Below are 22,629 nucleotides of genomic sequence, written 5' to 3'. Positions count from 1 at the left end.
GGATTACTTCATTACCCCTCACATTTTGCTGGTACAACAACGTAAAACAATCCTAGATTAAACTAGTTGGACATTGATGAATGGTGGCCTGACTGTTTGCCATCATTTAAGAAGAGTACACTTGCACATCTGATTTCTACAGCACGCTGTTATGAAGGGGCTTACTGTTCTGGTTCCCCTGTTGTTCTTGCCTGTGGTTTAGTCAGACAAGTACTAAAAACTGACTGTGCCATGTACACACCTCGATTTGCATAGTCGAAATGGTGGAGTGAGAGTATGTAATTGAGGTGGCATTGATATGTGTTTCATATTTCTAGTTTAGTGTTTTAAATTTAAATCAAGAATGCAAAAAGCTGAAATTAGATGTGCCCCTCTTCCAGATTGATTTGGGGCCCCTTGGTGGCTTTTCAGTCACCTGGTAGACTTCAGTACCCATTGCTTGTGGTGGTTTTCCACATTAGTGAGACCCTTCCTAACCTATCACAATGCGGGGGGCAGGGGTGGAGATAATACCTGCGTTATATTGTTCCTCTTCTCCCTGGGCTCACAGGTGGTTGGTACAAAGAGTTGGTACAGGTTTTCTAGCCCGTTGTAGCAGCCCTGCAAAATCCTTCTACAAGTATCACTCAGTGTATGTTTTTCTGGCAAAGCCAAATACTTATGTGCTGTGGCCACTGAACTTGGTGAGGATGTGTAATGATAAACATGAGGGGCAGGGGAGACAATAAGAATATGCAGGAAGAAAAAAAGCTAAGAAATAATGCAGAGGGACCCGTGAGGTGAGAAAAGAGAAGACATGGCGATTTGAGCTGCAGAGAGAGAAAAATAACATCAGGGCCCTGTGGGACCTGAAAGAGTTCCGCACGGCCTGTAAGACAGAGCTATTCCACCAGGTCTATGATTGGGGACAGTTGCAGGTAATATCAGTGCTGGTCTCCCTACTCCCTTCCCCCCTTATTTACATCTATTGATTACTGAAGTATTGGGGGGGGGGGGTTACCCGACCCAGTTTGAAGATCTCACCTTGGTGAGGGCACCCTGCTACAGCAGGCACCATATTACACGGCACTTTGTGTTAATAATTTTAGAAATAACATTTTATGGTTTTAATGTATTTTATTATTGTAGTGTTTAATGTTGTTACCCACTCTGAGCCTGGCCTTAGCCGGGGAGGGTGGGTTATAAATTCGAAAAATAAATAAATAATAAATAAGTGATTGTAACTGAGAAATGAAAGTGCAAAGGGATCTGTGAGCTGAGCAGTGTGAAAGGGGGTAAAGGATGGGCTTGCTGTCTTTGGTGCAGAGAAAGAGCCAACAACTGCCTGTGATATGAAATGTGAAGATGAGATAAAACTAGGGAGTAGAGTGAGAAAAGGAGTTGACTGGGTGGATTAAAATGCATATAGTGGTTTACTTCTTGAGCTGCTTGCCTTAAATTACTAAGAACACAAAAGTGGCTCTCGGTATGATTTGAACTGGGCACCCTTGTTCTGTTGCAACACTACATTTATTTTTATTTTATTTTGCTGTAGTCTAACTTATTTTGGACTGTGTAGCTACAGTCTTCAGTAGGCTTACCTTGGAACTAAATCTTGTTAATATCAGTGCGACTAACTTCTAAGTTAAGTTACAGAGGACAAAACTAGAACTTCTGGTTGAATGAAACCACTTGCAGACAAAAACTAGGGATGAGCAAATGTTTCCTCTTCAGTTAGTTCATCTCTTTCAGCCATTTTTGGCTATTTGGTTTCATAAATTTGTTTGTACTTTGTATGCGTTTTGTACAGTATTTGTATTTGCAGTGCATGTAATGTATAATCTTTTATTAATGCACAAATAGAAAACGTGTCAATTTTATGAGGAATGTTTGGTATGTCAACAAAAATGTTGTTAAAGTTCTTGGTTTGATTCACAGAAAGGAGAATATTCATGGTCTTTTTTTCTTTCTGTTGAAGAACCTGTCGCTTTGTACAGCAGCTTTAATGTATATCTTGAGCAGAGATCGCTTGAACATGGACCTAGATAGGGCCAGTTTAGATTTAATGATTCGGCTTTTGGAGCTTGAGCAAGACTCTTCTTCAAAGTTGTTCAATGAAAAGGATATGAACAAGATCAAGGAAAAAATCCGAAGACTCTGTGAAACTGTTCACAATAAACACCTTGATCTGGAAAATATAACGGTGGGTCATGGGACTTTTGCCTACTATTCCTAAAATGTGAACTGATTGTGAAAATGTCAGGATGTACTGCTATTCTGTAGATGAAGCTTTTTTAAAAATTACATTTTTAGGTAGCATATGTAAAATATAAGGAAAACAAACCTCGTTTTGAACAGAGCATCTGCTTTCTCTACAACTGTTGTTTATAGCCTTTGCTCCTTGAATCTTCCAAAGTTTTAATAGCAGGAGCAGAACAAGAGTGTTGAGCTCTTGAAAGGCAAAACATAGATACTTAAGTATTTAACAGAGCAGTTTTCAGCTCCATGTTTGTTGGTGCGTAGTGACTTTTTTAAAGCGAAGTCATTAAATCCCTGTATTTTGTAATTAAGCACTGATGCTTTTTGTGAACTTTGTACTGTCTGTACTGTCTCAAGGCATACTGGGAGACAAAACATGTAATTACATAATGCCAGTATTTTAATTGCATGTTATGTATTTGTCTGCCGTGCACTATAGTCACACTGGAGGAAGCTTGTTTAATGTGTAGCTCTACTGGAGTTGAGGCACTTCATACACACTTCTAGTATACACTGTCATGAAGTAGCTTCATACTTGTTTTCTGCACCACTTGGCAGTGCTGTCCTTCTGTATGAGATGGGCAGGGCCACGCCAAAGCTTCCATTTTGTTGCCCCCCTTTTGCTGCCAAACATGAACAAGTCTCAAAACCAGTGAGGTGCTGACTAAGTGTAGGGTTCAGCAGCAGTTGTGTGGTCCTCAGCTGTGAGAAGCAAAACATCACAGAAAGGTGCAAGTTAACATTACGTGCATTTTTTGTAGTGAGGAAGGAGAGACTTTTCAAGGGCTAGCAGGAAATAGACAGGATTTTAGCAACTCTTGCTTAAGCTGCAGTAACAGTCTGGGAAATGCAGAAGTGAAAAGTGTGCTCATGGCTTCACGGGTTTGTTAACTTCATATAGTTAAGGTACAGGTTACAGCATCAATGCTGTGCATGATCAGTTAGGCATTGCTCCAACTCACAGATTTATTTTATGTGTGTTTGTGTGTTCTTCTAGACTGGGCATTTGGCAATGGAGACTTTGCTCTCTCTCACATCAAAGCGGGCAGGGGACTGGTTTAAAGAAGAGTTGCGACTGCTTGGCGGTCTTGATCATATTGTAGATAAAGGTATGCATTCTACCGTTGAGAAATATAATGATATGAAGGTAAGTTCGTTTTTTAAAAGAGCCCAGCATGGGGTAGTGGTTAAGAGCGGCAGACTCTAATCTGGAGGAACAGGTTTGATTCCCCACTCCTCCACATGAAGCCTGCTGGGTGACCTTGGGCCAGTCACAGTTTTCTCTGAATTCTCTCAGCCTATGTGGAGGCAGGCAATGGCCAACCACTTCCAAACCATCTCTTGCCTTGAAAACCCTATGGGGCCACCATAAGTCAACTGTGGCTTGTCGGCACTTTCCACCAGCCAAGTTTTTTAAGCATGGTAGAAAGCATCTTTCCGTAAATGAGCATGCACACACAAGAATGTTTATATACCTTGCATATGTATGTGCTGTGTGCTCCTGTGCAAGCAAAACAACAGATACTATATGGGATGTTGTAGTTTCGTTTTGTTTTTCAGGGTTTTTTTTCTTTATGCATCTTTTAAACTTGCCTGTTTGAGGGTTGCGGTAATTTGGCCATCTAAATTCATGATACAACTCTTGGAAAAGAAAAATGTGTACTCAAGAAGATAAAATGTGATGGTAGTTGTCTTTGATAGAGAACAAAAACCAGAATTGATAGGTTTTCCTGTTAATAGCTGAATTGTACATTTTGTGAGTCATAATTTGGTCTTTCTGAAAGTGCCCTATATATTGGGCCTCTTGGTATTCCCTCTGACTGGAAGAGCCTGCTGAAAGGAGTGTTGCGCACCCTAATTACTTGTCCTACAGAGCAAGTGGACAAATAGGCCAGTGATGCTATGGGGGCAAGAACAGAAAAAAGTGCCCATGAAGTGATTTTTTTTTCTAAACCTGTGTTTGGACAGAGTACATTCTAGATTTGTAACACTTGGGTTAAGGAACTCATTTGGGTGTTAGGGAATCTCTTAATTGTGGACTTGATGCTTCTTGAGATTTACTTAGAAGCAGCAGCCGTTCCAGCACTGGCTTCTTCCCTGTCAAGGCCGCTGCTGTCTGTGGGGATTTGAATAGGGTGGGCAACTTATAGCTTCAGGAAGCATGCCAAATGCATTGTGGGTGAGAACAGGTGTGGACTGTGTCCACTGGTATAATCATAGAGTCAGTGTTCATTTGTGGTTCATTTCACACACAGCAGATGTGGGGGTATCTCCTGCAAATGCCTTGATTGGTGAGTAGTGATAGGAGTCAGGGATATTACCAGGTAAGGTGGTTTTTTTTTTTGTAAATTGGTGGCTCAGATTATCTTCATGTGTAACTCTTTCTAGGTTAAATTGATGGAGTGCTAAGAGATGTAATATAAAATGTTTGTTTTTAAAGTGTGTTGCCATTTGGTGTAACAGTTTGGCTTCAAGCAAGCTAATAAATGTCCCAACATCTCAGTTGTATGCAGTTTATGAAAGCCATTTTAACAGTCTGTAATGGGGTATATCCTTTGCTTCTTAGTTAAAGAATGTGTGGATCACTTAAGCAGTGATGAAAATGAAGAGAAATTGGTTGCTTCATTATGGGGAGCAGAAAGATGTTTACGGGTTTTAGAAAGCGTAAGTATAAAAAACCTGGGTTTGTTGGGTGGTGATATCAATGGGGGGAAAGTTTGAACTTTCATTTCATGTAATCCCCTGTAATTCTTATACAATCCATGTTAGTTGGTTTTAGCAGGCAAAGAACTACCATTCTTTCAGCTCGGGTCTTTTGAACAAATCTGGATGTGACCCTTTTGGGTTCTAAAATTGGATATGTTCACCTTATTAAACCTTTGGCAGTGGAAGTTAATTCAGAAGTAACTCTCCGTATATTCACTGGGCTCACTCCAAGTAAATGTGCATGAGATTGCAACCTGAGAGTGATTTTTGGGTTAGCTTCATTGTATACAGTTGCTTCTCCCATTTTCTTTGTTGATGTCTCAGTGTAATAACTGCATAATTGTTGTGTATAAGCTGGTGATAGAGAAAAGATGGTGGTTACGCATAGCATCTTATGATAACCTCATTAAAGACAGTACCCTGTAAAGGTGCCAGTCGCTTAGAAGATCTATCAAATAGATTTCTAACTTTTCTTTTAGCATGGATTAAAACTTGCATCTCTAGAAGGTTTTTTTTATTTTACTTGGCATGCACTGAAAATTTAAAGTGCAACTTTGCTAGAGGGTTGAGAGATGCAAATTACATCCATTTTATTAAATGAAGTATCTAATTACTGTGGAATATAGTTCCCACAGCAAAAAGTAGACTCTTGATTTTGTGTGGGGTTTTTTCTCTTAGGTAACAGTTAATAATCCAGAGAATCAAAGTTACTTGATAGCATATAAGGATTCACAGCTCATAGTCTCCTCAGCCAAGTAAGTGCTTATAAGTGTTTATTATGCATTACAGCACATTTTTTCTCTCATGCGCATGCATGTGTATGTGTGTTACCAATTAGTATTCCAACCTGAGGGAAAAACGAATGATGTCTCTTGTTACTATGACTTATTTATTTGTTGGGTTTTATAATTGTTGACAGTAACTTTGACCAGTAGTTCTACTTCTAATGTAAAGGTCTTGCAACCCAGAAGGGCAAGTATATGTGTGTACCTGCATTTTAGAAAGCTGTTCCTTTCATTTGTTCCTTCTAAAGAGCTTTCAGATTATGTGTGTTTTTGTGTATGTGCACAAAAGTGGCCTTGAAGAAACACTGAGTGTTGAAGCAAGAGTGGAAATAGAGTATCAGCACCTCACATACATACACATACAGCTCTGTAAGTGCCACAGAGTTCGAATGTAAATTATAGGTTCCATTGAGGAGAACTCGTAAAAAATACTGAGTTTGTGTACTTCCTTTGTATCATTAAGACTTAGATGAGCCAAGTACAAAGAATGCTTTATTTAAGTTGCTAGATTCCACGATGGAGGGAAACTTAAGGAGGAAAACTGAATCTGTATATAAAGTTTAGTCAAGATGGAAACTAAAAAGTGTCTGAGGCAGGGTGTGTGCCCCCATGATAAAGCTTGTATAGCACTGAGGGTCTTGCTTATTTCCTCGCCATGTCTTGTATGCTGCTGCCCAGGTCACACCCCAGCTTTAACCTCACCATTCCTTGCCAGCATTTCCTAATTCTTTCAAAGTGTGCATCTTGGAAGGAGAACAGTTAGTTATACAGAACCATGCTGAATCTCCAGGTTGGCAGAAAAATCTTCATTTTTTTTTTTAAAGAGGAAGGGATAAGATACAGTAGTCCTAAAATGGCAAAATTTGTCTGAAGTGAATTCAGCAGCCGTTTGGGAATGCCTGGGTGTCTGCAGACAAATCTGTGGCTGCTGAGGCAATTCAAAATGGCTGCTGCTGTTTCATTTTGAAACCTGAGGTGAGTTCCAGGGGGCAGTGGAGATGAGAAGGAAGCAAAGCCAAAGCGGAGGGAGGAGAGAGAAAAATTGAGCAAAAAGCGGGGGAACTGAAGGCTGCAGAGGAAGCAGTGAAAAGGTGAGAACTGGCAAGGGGAGAGGAAGTGGCAGATGAAAGGGGGAAACTGAGAAAGGTAAGATGGGAAGTGAGGGGGAGGGAAGGAGAGAAAGTAGCAATAACGCTGGGAAGAGGACCACTGGAGAGGTAAGCTTTGCCCCTCACAGGTCTCCCACTTGTAAGCAAATATAGTGTGTGATGACCTGACAGCGGGGGTTTTTTTGTAGGAGAGAGCACACTGCCCCATTGGTTCAGTTTTAGGACTAAAATCCACACAATAGATTGTGCACACAAGAAAATGATTATGGATCTAGTTTTTCAATAGCCTCAAAGTCCTTCTGAGTTTAAAGTGCTTTGTACTACTATGTCATAGGTTATGCAACTGTATAGAGGGCCTGGGTCTAGAGCAAGTATTATTATTATTTATTACATTTCTACCCCACTCTCCCCAACCCGAAGGTCAGACTCAGAGGGGCTTACAGTCTAAAAACACAATAAAACAATAACTCATTAAAATAGTCTAAGATAATTTAAAATAGCCCAGTAATGCCCCTCAGTGGCACCAAAACTCCAGAGACAGATATTTGTATAAAGGTCTTGGAACTGCCTTGGAACTGTTCCAATTAAAGTATACATGACAGCAACTTTCAAAGTAAACAGTGGTGGGGACTGTGCCTGTTGATAAGGGCTCTAATATTTATTCACTGTCATATCTCTCACCATAGTTAACCCAGTATAACAGATGTCAGCTTAACTTGCCATTCAGCATTTGAGTGAGCTTTTCTAGGTGCTTGGAATTTTGCTCATTGTAATATGGAAACAGTTGACGTGGTATGTTCTTGACATTTTTTAACCCTCAGAGCACTGCAGCATTGCGAGGAGCTGATCCAGAGATACAACCGTGCTGAAGACAGCATCTGTTTGCCAGACAGTAAGCCCCTGCCTCACCAGAATGTAACAAACCATGTGGGTAAGGCAGTGGAAGACTGCATGAGAGCCATCATTGGCGTCTTACTCAATTTAACAAATGATAATGGTAAGTAACTCTCCCTTCTTTGCAGACTGAAAGATAAGCCAGCTAGGCCGATTGTTCTCTGTGATAGCTAGAGAAAGGCATTCCTGTATTGTCACTTAGGTTAGGTGACTGTGTAATGAGAAGTACAATAAGATGATTATCTATTGTTGGTCCAAAACATTAAAGTTGCAGGGAATTGTCATTCAGGAAATAATGTGTTCATTTATGTTTATACTGTATCCCAGTTTTCAGGCAGCTGTCTCCAAAAATGGTTCATACAAGTTAAGAGACACAGACCTGTGCTGCCCCCCCCCCCCCAATACACAGAAACACCTACAAAGCTACAAGACAGACAAGGATGGGAATGGAGGGAAATGGTTTTCATATGATGTTACCTTGTAGATTCACTTGTATCAGTGTTGGATATAGCAGCTTTCAGAAGTTACACCTTTTTGCCTGCACACTGATCTGTTTGTTCATACAAAGCCAGTGGTACAGCTATCTTGAGACAGTTTGTTTTCAAAATGAATGTGGGGAGTTGTTTAAAAACAACAACAACCTCCCAGCACTCAGAAAACATGCCATAAAAACTCTAATCCTCTGGCATATGAAAGTGTGGAATGAGTCCCTGCATGCCCAAATTGGCTTAGACAAAGAGTAGCTACTTGCTACTTGTTTAAATTCTTCTAGGCCAGAAGGGAAGCATAGGTTTTTGTGCTTTTCACGGTGGAGTTGATGGGTGTATGTTGGGGGAAGGGGCTGCCCGAGTGAATCACTAAGGGAAAAAAAGATCCTCTGTAATGCAATCTGATCTTTGGGTTGAGGTGGTGAGTTAGGTATGCATGGAAGAAAGAAATGGCAAAAACAAGTGCTGTTTGGCTTCGAGAAGAATTAAATTCAAAATGTTGGTCAATTCAATTATATTTTGTTAAGAGCTGGAAGAATCTGGATGTTAGCCTTGGGTCAGAGCCCCATTCGTTGTGGTTATGTGGGGCTTGGACGGTTTAATTGGGGATCCATTTTTCAGTCTTCAGTGAGATTGAGTGTCAGTTAATTGTTGTTGAAGAGTGACTATTTTAGCAACATCTTTTTTTAAAGTTTCCAATTAGCTTTTGTATCTTAAATATTTGCAGAGTGGGGTAGCACTAAGACAGGCGAGCAAGATGATCTTATCAGCACAGCTCTGAATTGTGTGCTTCAGGTTCCAAAGTTCCTACCTCAAGAACAGAGATTTGATATTCGGGTTCTGGTAAGAGAAAAAAATCTTTATAAGATAAGTATGCGTAGAAAATGTAAGGCCATTTTAAACATTCTATCTTGTATTACCCCAGTACATCACATTTAATGAGACCAATTGCCATCCTAAATACATGTCTTGTTAAATGCACTTAGAGCTCATGGCAGGTATCCTACCATTCGGCTCAGCAAAATTTGTGGCTTTCTGCAACCCCAAAGAGCCTTTCTCCAGCTGAATTGGCTCTTCTGTCACTTTTTTTTTTTAATTCCAAGGAAATAGCTGCTTTAACTAAATGCTGGTCTTCAGTATATTGATGATGGAAGCTTTATTTTTTTAAAATAGCTGTGAGCTAAGTGGTGAAGAAATGTGTAAGTGGTGTTTTGATTTCATTGTGTCATCTGGCTATTCAGTATCAGTCTAGATTGGCAATGGTGTGGAGTTCAACCCACGTGGCACCTCCTTGGCTGTTGCACAGCTGCTACTGAATTTCACCTTAAATGAAATTGTGAGAACCTTAATAGAAACAGGCAAGAATCTTTCTTTTTAATTTTAAAGAGGCCTTGAAGCTCTGCAATTCTGGGACATCTAAAATATGGAGTAGGGATGTATGCTAGGAGCTTCCCAAGCCAATGAAATCCTAGGATGCTGCAAGTACAGCAGCCAGAGGTGCCTGAAAGTTTATGACTTCTTGCTCTTAGCAAAAATGCCATAGTGTTAAGCGGCTCGTCTTTTCTAGTTATGAATGTTGGTGTTGGAGATCACAAAGTGCTCTATACTTCTGGCCTGGCTTTTTGTTGCAGGGTTTGGGTCTCCTGATCAATCTGGTAGAGTACAGCGCACGAAACCGACACTGTCTCGTGAATATGGATACATCGTGCTCATTTGATTCCTTTTCTCTGGGAGAAGCCAACGATAGCTTAGACACATCCAGGCAGATGGCTGCTGTTCAAGCTCTAGTGCAGGTAAGTGGGATTTTTTTTAAAAAAATCCAAGAGGCATGCATCAGAAAGGTAACAAGCAGTGTTGTAAGGTTTAGCAACAACAAGAAATATTAACTGCTCCCCGTTTTCTCCCCATAACTAGCTGCACATAACTAGCATGTGTGTTTTTTCACTCACTAGTACACTCCTAGTAACCAAGCACAGATGCAAGCTGCGGCTTTGTGAGGGTGAACCATCGTTGTAGGCTGGGTTGGTAATTGCTGCCATAGAGAATACAGGCCTTGTTTGCCTTGAAAGGCTCCTCCCCTCAAATGATGGGGATAGGATGCTATAGATCCTTCCCATGAGGAAAAGGAGGTGGCAGCTAGGGACAGCTGAATGTCGGGTTGTTTTCCAAGCCCCTGTCAAGTGTTTTCCCAATCCAAATCTCTCCTTTGTCCCATAGGGAACTGCTCTTCATATATCTTGAGAGAGAAAGAATAGGGAAAATACAGGAAAGCATACTAAGAATGTGAAAAGTAAGCAGTGGCAGGAGGGTTACTCGTTTTTTGGGGGGGGGGCATTTGCCTCCGTCACCCTCTCTGGCACCACCTGGCACCCACAACTTCTGTGAAATGTAGGTTGTGTACAAATGTTAGAGCAAAAGGAATGAAACATTTTTAAATGTGTGAAATTGGGGAACTTGTCTCTAAATCTGGTTATGTCAAATTTGATAAAAGCTTTTAAGAGCTACTGGATATCCCTCCCAGAGAGGATTAAGAGGCAGTCTGGTCATTTATTCATTATCAGTGGCCACTGAATGCCTTTTGGGAACCTCACAAAGTGGGTGTCGTTGTGAGGGCTGCTCAGCTTCAAATTATGCTGCCTCTAAAAAGCTCTTTGGCACTGTCATGGCCGATAGCAATTGTTAGACTTACCCTCCATAAACGTATCTCATTCTGTATTGTTTTGGAGAGTCTCAGTCACATCTGGGTTTTAAACCAAAATTGGCTGTACACACCTCATTAATTATTTTCAGTGGCATGGCATTTCATTTTGCTGAAGTTTCATTTTGTTGTAGTTGCATAACCTTTATCACTGGACGCCACGTGCAATGGAGCTGGAAACTGGTATATTGATCTGCTACCAAATGAGATATAAACAGATAACTTGTGATGTAATTTCGAGTGGGGCTGGGGGAGGGGAAGCGTCTGTATTGCATTGGTACTGTGAACCTTTTTGTGAAATGGGGTGGCATGTCAGTGTAATGGTGAAAGCTAAATAGAAGGAAAGTTATATACACATGCGGACGAGATGTTCCCAAGTGCCAGTGATAGCATTACATGCAGTATTTGGCCTCCTGACTGACAAGTAGTCGATTTTCTCCCCCCTCTCAGTTGTTTCTTGAGCGTGAACAAGCTGCCCAGTTGGCAGAGAGTAAAACAGACGAGCTGATTAAAGAAGCTCCCACTGCACAACATGACAAGAGTGGAGAGTGGCAGGAGACCAGTGGAGAGATCCAGTGGGTTTCCACAGAAAAGCCAGAGAATGCAGAGGAGAAAGATAAGAAGGAAGAAGATGAAGAAGAACTTGATCTCAATAAAGGTAGGTATGAGTAGGCAGAGCCCAGAGACAGCAGAGAGGGGCCTCGATTCCTCTTCTACAGTACTCCCCCCCCGCCTCATTTATCCTGTGCCCTAAAATACAATTGGGTTAAGGATCATCATATTTAGTTCTTCTTTCACTGGTCTCCAGTTTTTCCTTTTGAAAATGATGTCCATTTATGTACAGAAAACCATGGTCTGTTAAGTTTTTTTAGGATGACAAATCTTCCTCTACCACTGCTATCTGTTACATAGTTCCTTTGAGGGGGGGTTGTCCCCTTTCTCCTGGCTCAAATCTTGTGTGAGCTTTTTGCTCTCCTTAAAACACTGGTCCGAGCAACCATCTCACCTAGTTGTAGCCATCAATTCCTCTTTAGAAGATTTGTGTGTGGGGGGGTGTCCCTCCTGCTTTTCTGTCCCCTCCTCCGTGTTCTGCATAAGTGGGGGCTAAGCCTGAAGCATTTTTTTTTTTTTTAGCAAAAGCAGAAATTGTTTAGAGCTACAGTGCCTGTTTGGCAGAATTTCCAGAAGTGTAGCTGTGTCAGTCGGTTGCAGCCAAAACCGCAAAGGTGGTGCTTTAACACAAATAGATTTAAAAGACCCAGCACAGTGAGAAAGGTAGAAGTGGACTGTAAATGAAGTAAATAACTAAAACATGTTAAGTGTTTAACGTCTTAACAGGACTCTTCATTGGTGCTTTATAAGCATTTGTTCACGGGTATAAATCAGCAGAGTACCCTCTGGAGACCAAGTCCTATGAGGAAAGGTTGAAGGAGCTGCGTACGTTTAGCCTGAAGAGGAGAAGACTGAGAGGGGATATGATAACCATGTTCAAGTACTTGAGGGGCTGTCATATTGAGTATGGTGCCAAGTTGTTTTCTGTTGCCCACGAAGGTCGGACCAGAACCAACAGGTTGAAATTAAATCAAAAGAGTTTCCTTCTAGACATTAGGAAGAATTTTCTAACAGTTAGAGCGGTTCCTCAGTGGAATAGGCTTCCTCGGGAGGTGGTAAGCGCTCCTTCCCTGGAGGTTTTTAAGAAGGGGTTAGATGGCCATCTGTCAGCAATGCTGATTCTGTGACCTTAGGCAGATGATGAGAGGGAGGGCATCTTGGCCTGGTCACTAGAGGTGTGGGGGTGGGGAGGTAGTTGTGAATTTCCTGCATTGTGCAGGGGGTTGATGGCCCTGGTGGTCCCTTCCAACTCTATGATTCTAAACAAAAATGCTAGCCTTAGAGGAGACGTGCATTTCTGAAGTCCATACATTTTGTGTAAAATGCTGTTTGTTTTCAGCTCTTCAGCATGCTGGGAAGCACATGGAAGACTGCATCGTTGCCTCCTACACAGCACTGCTTTTGGGCTGCCTCTGCCAGGAGAGTCCAGTAAGAAGGCCATTAATTAATTGCATGACTGTTAAATGGATCTAACTTGCTGAGAAAAGTAGATCTTCCTGAAATCATGAAATGGTTTCTTGAGATATCACAGTTCAAAAGTATGTGTCACAGTGTGGCAAGAGATTCAGGAATCATCCCATTCTCAGATGCTGGCTGTATGGTTAACATTATATCAGACCACTGGTGGAGCAATTTCTTATGTGTGTAGGGGGGAGGGTATCCAGACTATTGGGTAACCTGGCTCTGGTTATTGCATGATCAGTTAGACTTTTTAAATTTATTTTTAAGAGTCTGTCTTACTGTTGATAATTTAGCTAGGGTTTAGAAATGGTAAATTCGCATATGCTTGCATTCTAAGCAAGTTTCTAGAACGCTTTTTAGAAATTTCCATAGATATGATAGAAATAGAGTTAGTAAATTTTGAAAGGCATTCCTTCAAATAATGGAAATAATTAATGTTGAGGGTTATTCCCAGTTGACAGTTTTGCAAGTACTTACCACTCATTTTTCTACTTCAAAAACACACACCACACAATTGTAATGTGTGGTGCAATCGCCAGTCATAAAAGATTTGTTTTCCATAGGTAAAGATTAGGTGAACAGCGAAGGGGAGAGGACAGTCCCTGATGTTTCAGTTATGGCCATGGCTTTGCTTTCAACTCTTGCAAGAGCTGTGTCTTGGGGAAAATTGTATGTTTAGGAAAAACAAATCAATATTGGTGGCTAGGTAGCACTGTTGTATCAAAACAGCACAGAACTTCCAGATGGATTTTTTTTAATGTTATCAGTAGTGAGAGATGCATCCTGTTCAACATACCCCATATTAAGAAATAAGTGCTTGCATCATGCTTTATGAAGTAGCTTTTATTGTAACTTGAAATTTCCTAATTTACAACTTATTTCCTTAGATCAATGTCACTACTGTGAGGACATACTTACCTGAAGGAGACTTCTCAATCATGACGGAAATGCTCAAAAAGTTCCTCAGTTTCATGAACCTTATTGTGAGTAATATATAAAAGGTCACAATGGTTTTCCTGTCTGGCTTTGATAGCATTTTACTTTAAAGCAGTTCAGATGATTTGAAGCTAGAATTCCTGTCGTTGGGCAATGGAGAGGCTCAGGAATGACAGTTCATCTGCGTGGCTTTATGCGGTCCCACATTGGGACTGCGCAGGCCAGCCACGGATAAGATTTGTCAGCTTCTAGCAAAATCGAAAGTGAGAGTGTTCCCCCTCCCCTCGGGGCATGCAGCCTTCTCACCCAAACGGTCACATGACCAAGGGGGAGGGAGCACTCCCCCCCCCAGTTCTCTTTCTGCCACTACGGAGAGAGAACGTGTCTTTAGCTTCTCTTCATTATGGAGTCTAAAAAGGCTCCTCTCTTCAAAACTTGCCACTCTTGCAGCACTAAAATGGCGAAAACCGATTGCCATAAAGATTGCCTTCTTTGTCTGGGGGAAGGTCATATTCCTTCTGCCTGTAAGAGCTTTGCTAAGCTCACTCTGAGGGCATTGGAGGCCTGGACTGATCGTCTCAAGTCTCATCTTTCCATGAAGTCCCTTCGTCCGAATGCAGGGGAAGGTACTTCCAAACGGACGGACGGCCCTGAAGAACAGGCTTCGGCTTCCACAGAGCCCACGAAGAAACTTCCTCGTCGGGAGACTCAATAGGACGCCAGAGGTATGTCTAAGCGAGGCAAATCCTCCCTTCGGTCCTCTAAGAAAACGAAATCCATCATTAAACTAACCACATTCGTTGCCCCTGTCGTTCCGGTGTTGGAACTTAAGACTGGTCATAGCAAGCAGGTAGATTGCTGTAATCTGAGTGACAGCCAGATGACAGCTGGTGTCACATGACTGCTCATGACTTAGCAGTAAAGCTGGACTAAACTGGTTCAAGCAGGATGATATCTGACCACTGGGTGGCTAACTGTTGATTGGCTGCTGGACAGGGCCAGAAATGTATATATGTTGTACAGAACTTGTATAGATGTGGGTTGAGAAGTATTGGTGACCAAGCGGAGCACTTTGACACTGTTAATAAAAGAGCACTTATTTATATGTGCTGAGTCTCCTGTGATTACTCGTCTATTGAGCTGCAACGCTTCCTAACATACGCCAACATCCGGAGCACCAAAAGCCTCCGTCGAAATTGCCTCGGTGCCGATCTCAGCCGAAATCACCTCGGTGCCGAACACCGGTGAAATTGCCTCATCACTGATCCTCGTCAAGGTCTCCCTGACACCGATCGAACTCTCCTTGGCGCCTATCATTGGTTGTCGTTGATGTGACCCTGCGTCAACCAACGCCGCCGATAGTTCTTGAGGACACGCCTCCTCATGATTCCCTGGCTAACCCCTCTGCTACGGTTCAGAGCGGGTCCCAGGATGATCATCAGTTCCGCACTCAATTCCTTACACAATCGTATAGGATGTGCCTTTGTTGACGCCGGACAAGCTTCCTCCAAGGGTCGATGTCGGTGCCATTACACCGAACCCACCTGCCTCCGGCGCCGAAGCAGTCGGCACCGTAGCAGAGGTCCAAGCCTATGGATCTGACGCATGCCGTCGATCTGGATTACGCAGCCCTTTGGCGTCGACCCATCGATCGAGACCGCATTCCGGAGCCAATTGTGGTGTCCAGGCTCGAGCAAGTTCTCGGAGCCGATCACGCTCTTGGCGCTGATCCGAATCCCATCACCTGTCTGATCATCGTTGATCTAGATCGCACTTCCTGTCCGAGCATCAACGCCGGTTGCAATCCCACCACCTGTCCGATCATCAACGCCGGTCTAATTCTCGACACCAGTCAGGTTTGGGCGGGAGGGCTGCAAGCCCCGAGGGGAGGGGGAGCACTCTCACTTTCAACTTTGCTAGAAGCTGACAAATCTTATCCGTGGCTGGCCTGCGCAGTCCCAATGTGTGCTTGCATAGAAGACCACCAGATGAACAACAGTTACAGTAAGTGAAACTCCGTTTTCCCCTTTTACTCCTGCTCCTGTTCATAACCGGGACAGTATTGCAGCTGACGGGAAGCTGGGCGTTTTCTCTCCCTTTGCTCCCAAGCTGCCAAAATTGCCCTTGTAGTCTGTCAGAAGGGGCCAACCCCCTGCAAGCCATGTTACCTGAGAGTAAGGCTGGGGTATTGGAGGATCTACGTGGTGAATAACCATTTGTACATATGCTTTTTAAACTGAAAGCCACATGAAAGGCTATCTTATAAAATGAGCCCCGTGGCGCAGAGTGGTAAGCTGCAGTACTGCAGGCAGAAGCTCTGCTCATGACCTGAATTTGCTCCAGACGGAAGTCGGTTTCAGGTAGCTGGCTCAAGGTTGACTCAGCCTTCCATCCTTCCGAGGTCAGTAAAATGATGCCCAGCTTGCTGGGGGTAAAGTGTCGACGACTGGGGAAGGCCATGGCAAACCATAGTCTTACTAGTAAATGTTGTGATGTGACATTACCCCATGGGTCAATAATGACCTGGTGCTTGCACAGGGGACTGTGACTACCTTTACCTTTAACTGTCTTATAAAATACAGGCTACCCTTTTGTAAATTGATTACTTTGCTTGCTTACGGAGAAACAAAATAGTGCTTTGTTTATGTTTGGTGTTGCCATTTAGTGGGAAATTCCTTTAGATGTGACCAGCAGAAGTTATCACAATATTTCAAGATGTATTTTTCTAACTTTTCATTACTGCTTTTTTTCCTCTTTCTGTCTCTCGTCCTGTTTTCAGTGTGCTGTTGGAACAACAGGCCAGAAGTGTATCTCTAGGGTGATAGAGTACTTGGAACATTGCTAGATACTTGAGTTCGGCAACAGGCACTCGGATGCTGGAGCTACCTTTTAGAGAAAGGAAGACGTCATGCAAGACATTCTTGACGACACACGAAGAGCATTCACCAGTCTCGTTTGTGTTTGGATTTTTAAGGCGACCTGGTCTCTTAACCACACACTCAGCATTTTCAGAAAGACAGTTACCGCATCAATCTGCAACTATCAAAAATGAGGGAGGGGGGGAAATCTGAAGAAAGTAAATCAAGATTTCACGATGTTCATAATAATGCAGTGCAGTATTTAAATATATTTGGCAGGGTTTACTCTCCCTTTTATTTTTCTGGCTTTGTTTGTGACAACTTTAAAGGGGAAGAACTTGCTGCTGGTAGTGCAACTGCTGTTTACTGTTGAGCCACTGTTTTTCATGCCAGCCAGGTGCAAAGGCAGCTTTAGCTACTGAGGTATCAAAAATGTTCTAATAAATATGCTCTGGGCAGCAGCATTGCTCTGATTTGAGTTTAATTTGCTCTTGCTTTTTACAGAGATTATTCCAAAATCATAAAAAAATAGAAATTTTTTAAATACTTTTTGTGATTTTAACTACTGTCTATATTTAAAATGTGTTGGAATCCAAAGAGGTTGAGGCTTGGATAGTTTATTTTTTATACTGTTTTGATTGAAAATTGGGTTGTTGGAAACTACTTCTCAGTTTTTGAAATTGTCATGGCCTACGTACTGTAAACTAATAGACCATAACACTTCATTGCTCGAAGAAGCATGCAGGAAAAAAAAATCCCCTCCCAGCTGCTGGCTGTGTCTATTTTTTTAAAACTGCAGTAACCGTGAAACTTGCCTTGTTAAAAGGACAGTCTGAAGCAATGTTCAGTGCCAGGGCAGTTTACACTGCATAGTAAGCAAAAACTTTTAAATGCTGTCTTGATTTGTTTCAAGGAAGAAACTTGGATTATTATTATAAGGAGAAATGTGGAGCTAAAACACCAATGGGGATTAATGTTTCCAGTAGACATCTTTCTCTTCTTTAGTATTTCGCAGGTAAATGCATACAATACAAAGCCTTAAATAGCTGAATATAGCGAAGATTTTGTTCAGTGTGGGGGTCGTTCACAGCAAAGGATTGTGTTGAGAATTTAGTGAAACAAACAAAAAAAAGAATCCCCGCAAAGTACCATTTTTGTTTAAGAAGTTTTGAACATTTGTGACTTCTCTTGCACTCATTGTTTTGATTGACAGAATTGCTCATGAATTTTATTAAGCTGGTCTTGAATATTCACAAACTACTTCGTAGGACATTTGCGTCACAGACACTTTTCACATTACCTGCGTAGGTAGTTGCATCATGTTACTTCATTGAATTTGTAAAACTTGAAGCCATAAGAAAAATATTATTTCTGTGTATAATGAGAGGTGGGAGAAATAACAGAAAATCTAACCTGCTTTCTAGATCTTGTGTTATCTCCATGTATAAAGTTACAAACTTGTGCTTTTGTATCAGTGCCAGCTGTAAATTTTTTACATACAGTGGCTGCCTTCTATGTCTTCCTATTTTTGATAATGCAGATTGTTGGGAATTCTGTAAGGAAGTAACCGATTGGAAGCAAAAATTCTTTATTGGTCCTGCTTTTTCCCATTGCTTTTCTGTCATCACCTTAAAGAAATCAAAAACCTAATGTTAGTATACCAGTGTAACTTAGAAAAGATGCTGAGGCCATGTTTGCCCTTGAAAGGAAGACCTTCCAGATGCGCGGAAGAGGCAAAGCTGTACTTGTACATTATTTTTGAGATGCAGGATTTACTTGGATATATTTTTGCCATTGAGTCTTAACAATTTAGAGCATTGGGTTTTCATTTTTAGTTGGATTTCATATAGATTTGTTAGCCTTTTTTTTGTGTGTGCAACAACAAAGGATGATTAAAAGTAGATGCAGTGGGGGGGGGGAATCAGGAACCACACTTCTCTGTTACACTGGTAATGATCTGAATGCGAATTGATTACCCTCTTGTGTTGAACAGCTTTTAATTAGCAAGCACTGAAACATGCAGACTTCTTCTTTTTTTCCTGTGCTGTTTTTAGAGGGCTGGGAGAGAGACCAGCCGGCAAGTTGTGGTGTGTTTCTTTGTTAAACCCTCGTATAATTCTGCATTAAAGGGGTACTTGAGGCCAACCTTCAAATTTAAAATTTTTAAAGTAACTTGTTTTTCCATTGTAAATATATGTAAATAAGCGCAATTGGAAACTAGAACAGTAGAGTACTTTTCTGAATCCAATCCTATTTTTATTTTATACAGTATTTCTCAGCTGTGATCTTTGGAGCAAAAGCCAACGGCAGGAATAATAGTTTGTACCAGTTTCATGAAGTATGTCTTTCGGTTTTTGTAAATAATTTTAACTCGAATAAAAATTGCTACTTTCAATACATAACATGCGTTGATACATAACGTACATACGAGCATAGTTCTTTGATATTGGAGACTACCCGCCTCGGAGGCCAAATAAGTATGACTGCCACCTTGAAAATATTCCCGCGATCATGCAGTAAATTGAGACCCTTTCTGTCTGTCACAGCAGTGTCTATTTTATTGCTTTCCTGCAGGAATACCAAAGGCAATAAAACCCATCTCTATGGGGATGCTGCTGGAAATGGCCTCCCCGGGCCTGTGAGCACCAGCTAGCCCAAAGACTTCAGAAGCGTTTAATTGCATAAGGCTTAGTCATGTTGGTCTCCATGTGGGAATGGCGGAGCTGCATTCGATGTAATAAACATTTCTAAACCTTGGGCAAGGATCATTCATGCGTTTCAGCCGAGCCATCCCCGTGGAGTGTGTAACGTGTGCCTCCAGCTTTTGTGTTTGAGGGAATTTCATGTTACTGTCACGGTAGAAATGAATGTCATTGCTACTTGTATAGTAGCATTTTCCAGCACCAAACCTAATGCAGCAGTGCCAATAATCTTGTCAAGTTGTGGTCCATCAATGTAGGCAGGCAGTGAAAGCTAAGCACACGGAACAGTATAAGCTGTGATTCATTAGAGACAGCTTGAAACGCAAAGGCAGTGAGCTTTGGAGAATTCTTGATTCTGCATTATATGTATTTTTTCTTGTAGATTCTGGCTTCAGATATAGGGCTTGAAATTTGAATGAAGAACAAAATGGCTCCCTTTTCTGGGCTTAGAAAGGGAAGGCAATCCTTATGTTCTCTGGCAGAAGGTGAGTAAAAGTCAATTCTCAGCTTCTGGGAACACGGCTGTGTGAGGGGAAGCGTCTTTAAAGTGGAGGTGCGAGCTTAGATCTTTGTTAACCTTCATTGCTTTTGTGCCTGAGTGTACCTTCCTTAACTATTTCAGGCTAGGTGGTGGGGGGTGGATGCTGGTTTCTCTCTGGGTCTGCCTTGGCTTCCTAGTAAGTCTGAGACCAAGGGAGGGGTGTGTCTGATCCTGCCCCTTCTCCAGATTAGCTAGAGCTGGTTTTACACAGTGAAAGCAGGAACCTGCTTTTAGAATTGTCCACACAAGGCTTGTTGCTTTAGAAAAGAAATAGATATGTAGTGGTTAAGAGTGGTGGACTCTGATCTGGAGAACTGGGACCGATTCCCCACATGAGCGGCGGATGCTAATCTGGTGCACCAGGTTGGTTTCCCCACTCCTACACATGAAGCCAGCTGGGTGACCTTGGGCTAGTCACACTCTCAGCCCCACCTACCTCACAGGGTGGGTGAGAGGAAGGGAAAGTGATTGTAAGCCGGTTTGATTCTGCCTTAAGTGGTAGAAAAAATCGGCATATAAAAACCAACTCTTCTTCTTTATTGCTAATAGAAATGCATATAGTGTAGGAAAGGCAGAATGGGCATTCTAGCTCGCCTTCTAACTAGAAGATAGAGATTCTGAGAGAGTACTTTGCTCTCAGAGATGTTAGAGAGCACACCAAGGCAGGAAGGGGAGGAAGCATCTGGGAGGAAGGAAGCCTTCCCTGAGATTAGCATTCTGGGTAATCAGAGACAGCAGTAGAACAAGGAAGAAAGGATACAGAGGAACCAACCTGTCCACCATACTAATTCAGCTGCCCCCTCTGAAGTACTAGTGCTCTTGCTGCAAAGAGATACTGCACAGTGCAGGCTTTCAGACTTGGTGTTGGGGGATGGTTCAAAGCGCGCTTTGGAGTTTTCTGATGACTAGCAAAGAATTTCCATACAAAGAAGGAAGAAAGATCAACATAACAGAAACTTGTTTAGTATAGTGTAGTGAACTCCTAACCAGTGCTAGTAAAATTGCTCACAAGCCTCCAACACTGGGGAAAAGTGCTTATCTAGCAGTATTCCCTGCCTAGGGCTGCTACTGTTTATCCCTTTCCCCCACCTTCAATTCAGTGTTGTAGCTGCCACAAAGAACAAAAAGCTTAAGTGCTGGTTCACCTTTTTAGGCTGGTTTGTGTATGCAGACATTAAATTGCTCTCTGCCTAACATTCAGACTGAGCTTAAAATGTTTTGATGTAGGATCAACAAACACCTTGAAAAGCTGCCTAGGTAGCAACTGAAGGGTACTTTTCAGAGGCTCTTTAACACTTCTGATATAAGTGGCTGGCTCTGGAAAACGGTCTTGATAAACAAAATACTGGAAAGGTCTTACTCTGACTCAATAGCAAAACCATCTCAGACATGGCTTGCTGCGTTCATTGCAAGTGTATCTTAAGTAAGATTTCTCGTCTCTGATTATGAATGAAGCAATGCCTAGTTGTATTTTCACTACAGGGGAGTTCTGCTGATGGCAGAATATTTAATGTTTAATCAATATAATCAATAATAAAAATTAACCAAAAAATCTAAATTTAAAACAATAAAATCTCAGTTAAAACTTAAAAACTACAGATGATGCCTAAGTATCACTCATGTTGCCGGAGAGAGGTGGCAGGTTACCCCTCAGTTAACATAAAATAATATAAAAGGAGAGGAATATTACCTTTCTGCCCTTTCCTTGAATTTCCGGGATATTTGTCCCCATTGCTGCACAATCTAGAGTAACTTGACTGTGAACAGTTGGGAAGCCTGGATGTGGATATGAGAAGGGGGGATAAAACCTCCCATTCCCTCTCACGTTACTTGTATTTGAAGCTGAGTCTCCCAGGTCCTATTCCAGCATTCTGACCGCTACGCCATACTGGCTGTCAATTTATACAGTGCTTCAGAGTGCTGATGGCTTTCACATTATTCTCCAGTAATGGAACCCAGTGCTAGGAGAGACTGGTTTGCCCAGGGTCACCGAATGAGTCTACAGAAGAAACAAGATTTGAACCAAGGACCAAAACATCTGGAAGCATTAGTTCTTTGTCTCTTGAGGTTTTGAACTGTTGGCTGTGTGTGTTTCATTCTTTTTTTAAGTTCCTCTCCACGAAACTACACTTGGAGGTTTTCATCGGCTCTGCTCTCTTTCTCTCCCTTCAACATTCTCCGATTATTTCTGAAAAGACGCTGACGGCGGCACAGTGTTCAGAAGGAAAGTATAAGCACTTCCAGCAAATCCACTTAAGTGGAACACTGTCTCGGAAGTGCCGCCTTCAGCAGTTATGAAGGACCTTTTCTTATTTTAATAGGGGACAAAAAAAAAAGAGAACAGCTTCTCTAAATCATCTCATTTATTTTTAAAATACTGGCTCCTGCCATCCCAAATTTCTAGAAGGTGAAGAATGATTTTGGCACCGGCTTAATATCTGGATTGTGCGTCACCAACGTAGCAAGTCGTTTAGGGATAAATAATGAAGGGTTTCATGTACCTGCTTTGGGAATTTGGTCTTGTGAAATGGGATGCACTTTTGTGTTTGCTATTAGGACACAATGTTTCCTCTTCTACGCTCAAGCCATTACCCCAAGCCA

General features: G+C 41.9%; 1 protein-coding gene across 1 annotated transcript in view; it reads left to right on the top strand.

The window, feature by feature from the left end:
• The window catches only part of WAPL (WAPL cohesin release factor), a 57,052-nt gene extending 38,396 nt beyond the window's left edge, over positions 1 to 18,656 (top strand). Inside the window, exons 9-19 of the mRNA XM_056849437.1 lie at positions 1,958 to 2,182; positions 3,236 to 3,347; positions 4,805 to 4,902; positions 5,623 to 5,699; positions 7,660 to 7,835; positions 8,948 to 9,063; positions 9,852 to 10,013; positions 11,369 to 11,576; positions 12,870 to 12,958; positions 13,879 to 13,974; positions 16,707 to 18,656. Coding sequence (XP_056705415.1) covers positions 1,958 to 2,182; positions 3,236 to 3,347; positions 4,805 to 4,902; positions 5,623 to 5,699; positions 7,660 to 7,835; positions 8,948 to 9,063; positions 9,852 to 10,013; positions 11,369 to 11,576; positions 12,870 to 12,958; positions 13,879 to 13,974; positions 16,707 to 16,772 — 1,425 coding nt within the window. The 3' untranslated portion in view covers positions 16,773 to 18,656. The remainder of the gene's footprint in view (positions 1 to 1,957; positions 2,183 to 3,235; positions 3,348 to 4,804; positions 4,903 to 5,622; positions 5,700 to 7,659; positions 7,836 to 8,947; positions 9,064 to 9,851; positions 10,014 to 11,368; positions 11,577 to 12,869; positions 12,959 to 13,878; positions 13,975 to 16,706) is intronic.
• The last annotated feature ends 3,973 nt before the right edge of the window (positions 18,657 to 22,629 follow it).

Source organism: Euleptes europaea, chromosome 5, assembly GCF_029931775.1.
Source record: "Euleptes europaea isolate rEulEur1 chromosome 5, rEulEur1.hap1, whole genome shotgun sequence".
Lineage (NCBI taxonomy): Eukaryota > Metazoa > Chordata > Lepidosauria > Squamata > Sphaerodactylidae > Euleptes > Euleptes europaea.
The sequence above is the reverse complement of the archived record's forward strand: the minus strand, read 5'-3'. Positions and strand labels throughout refer to the sequence as shown.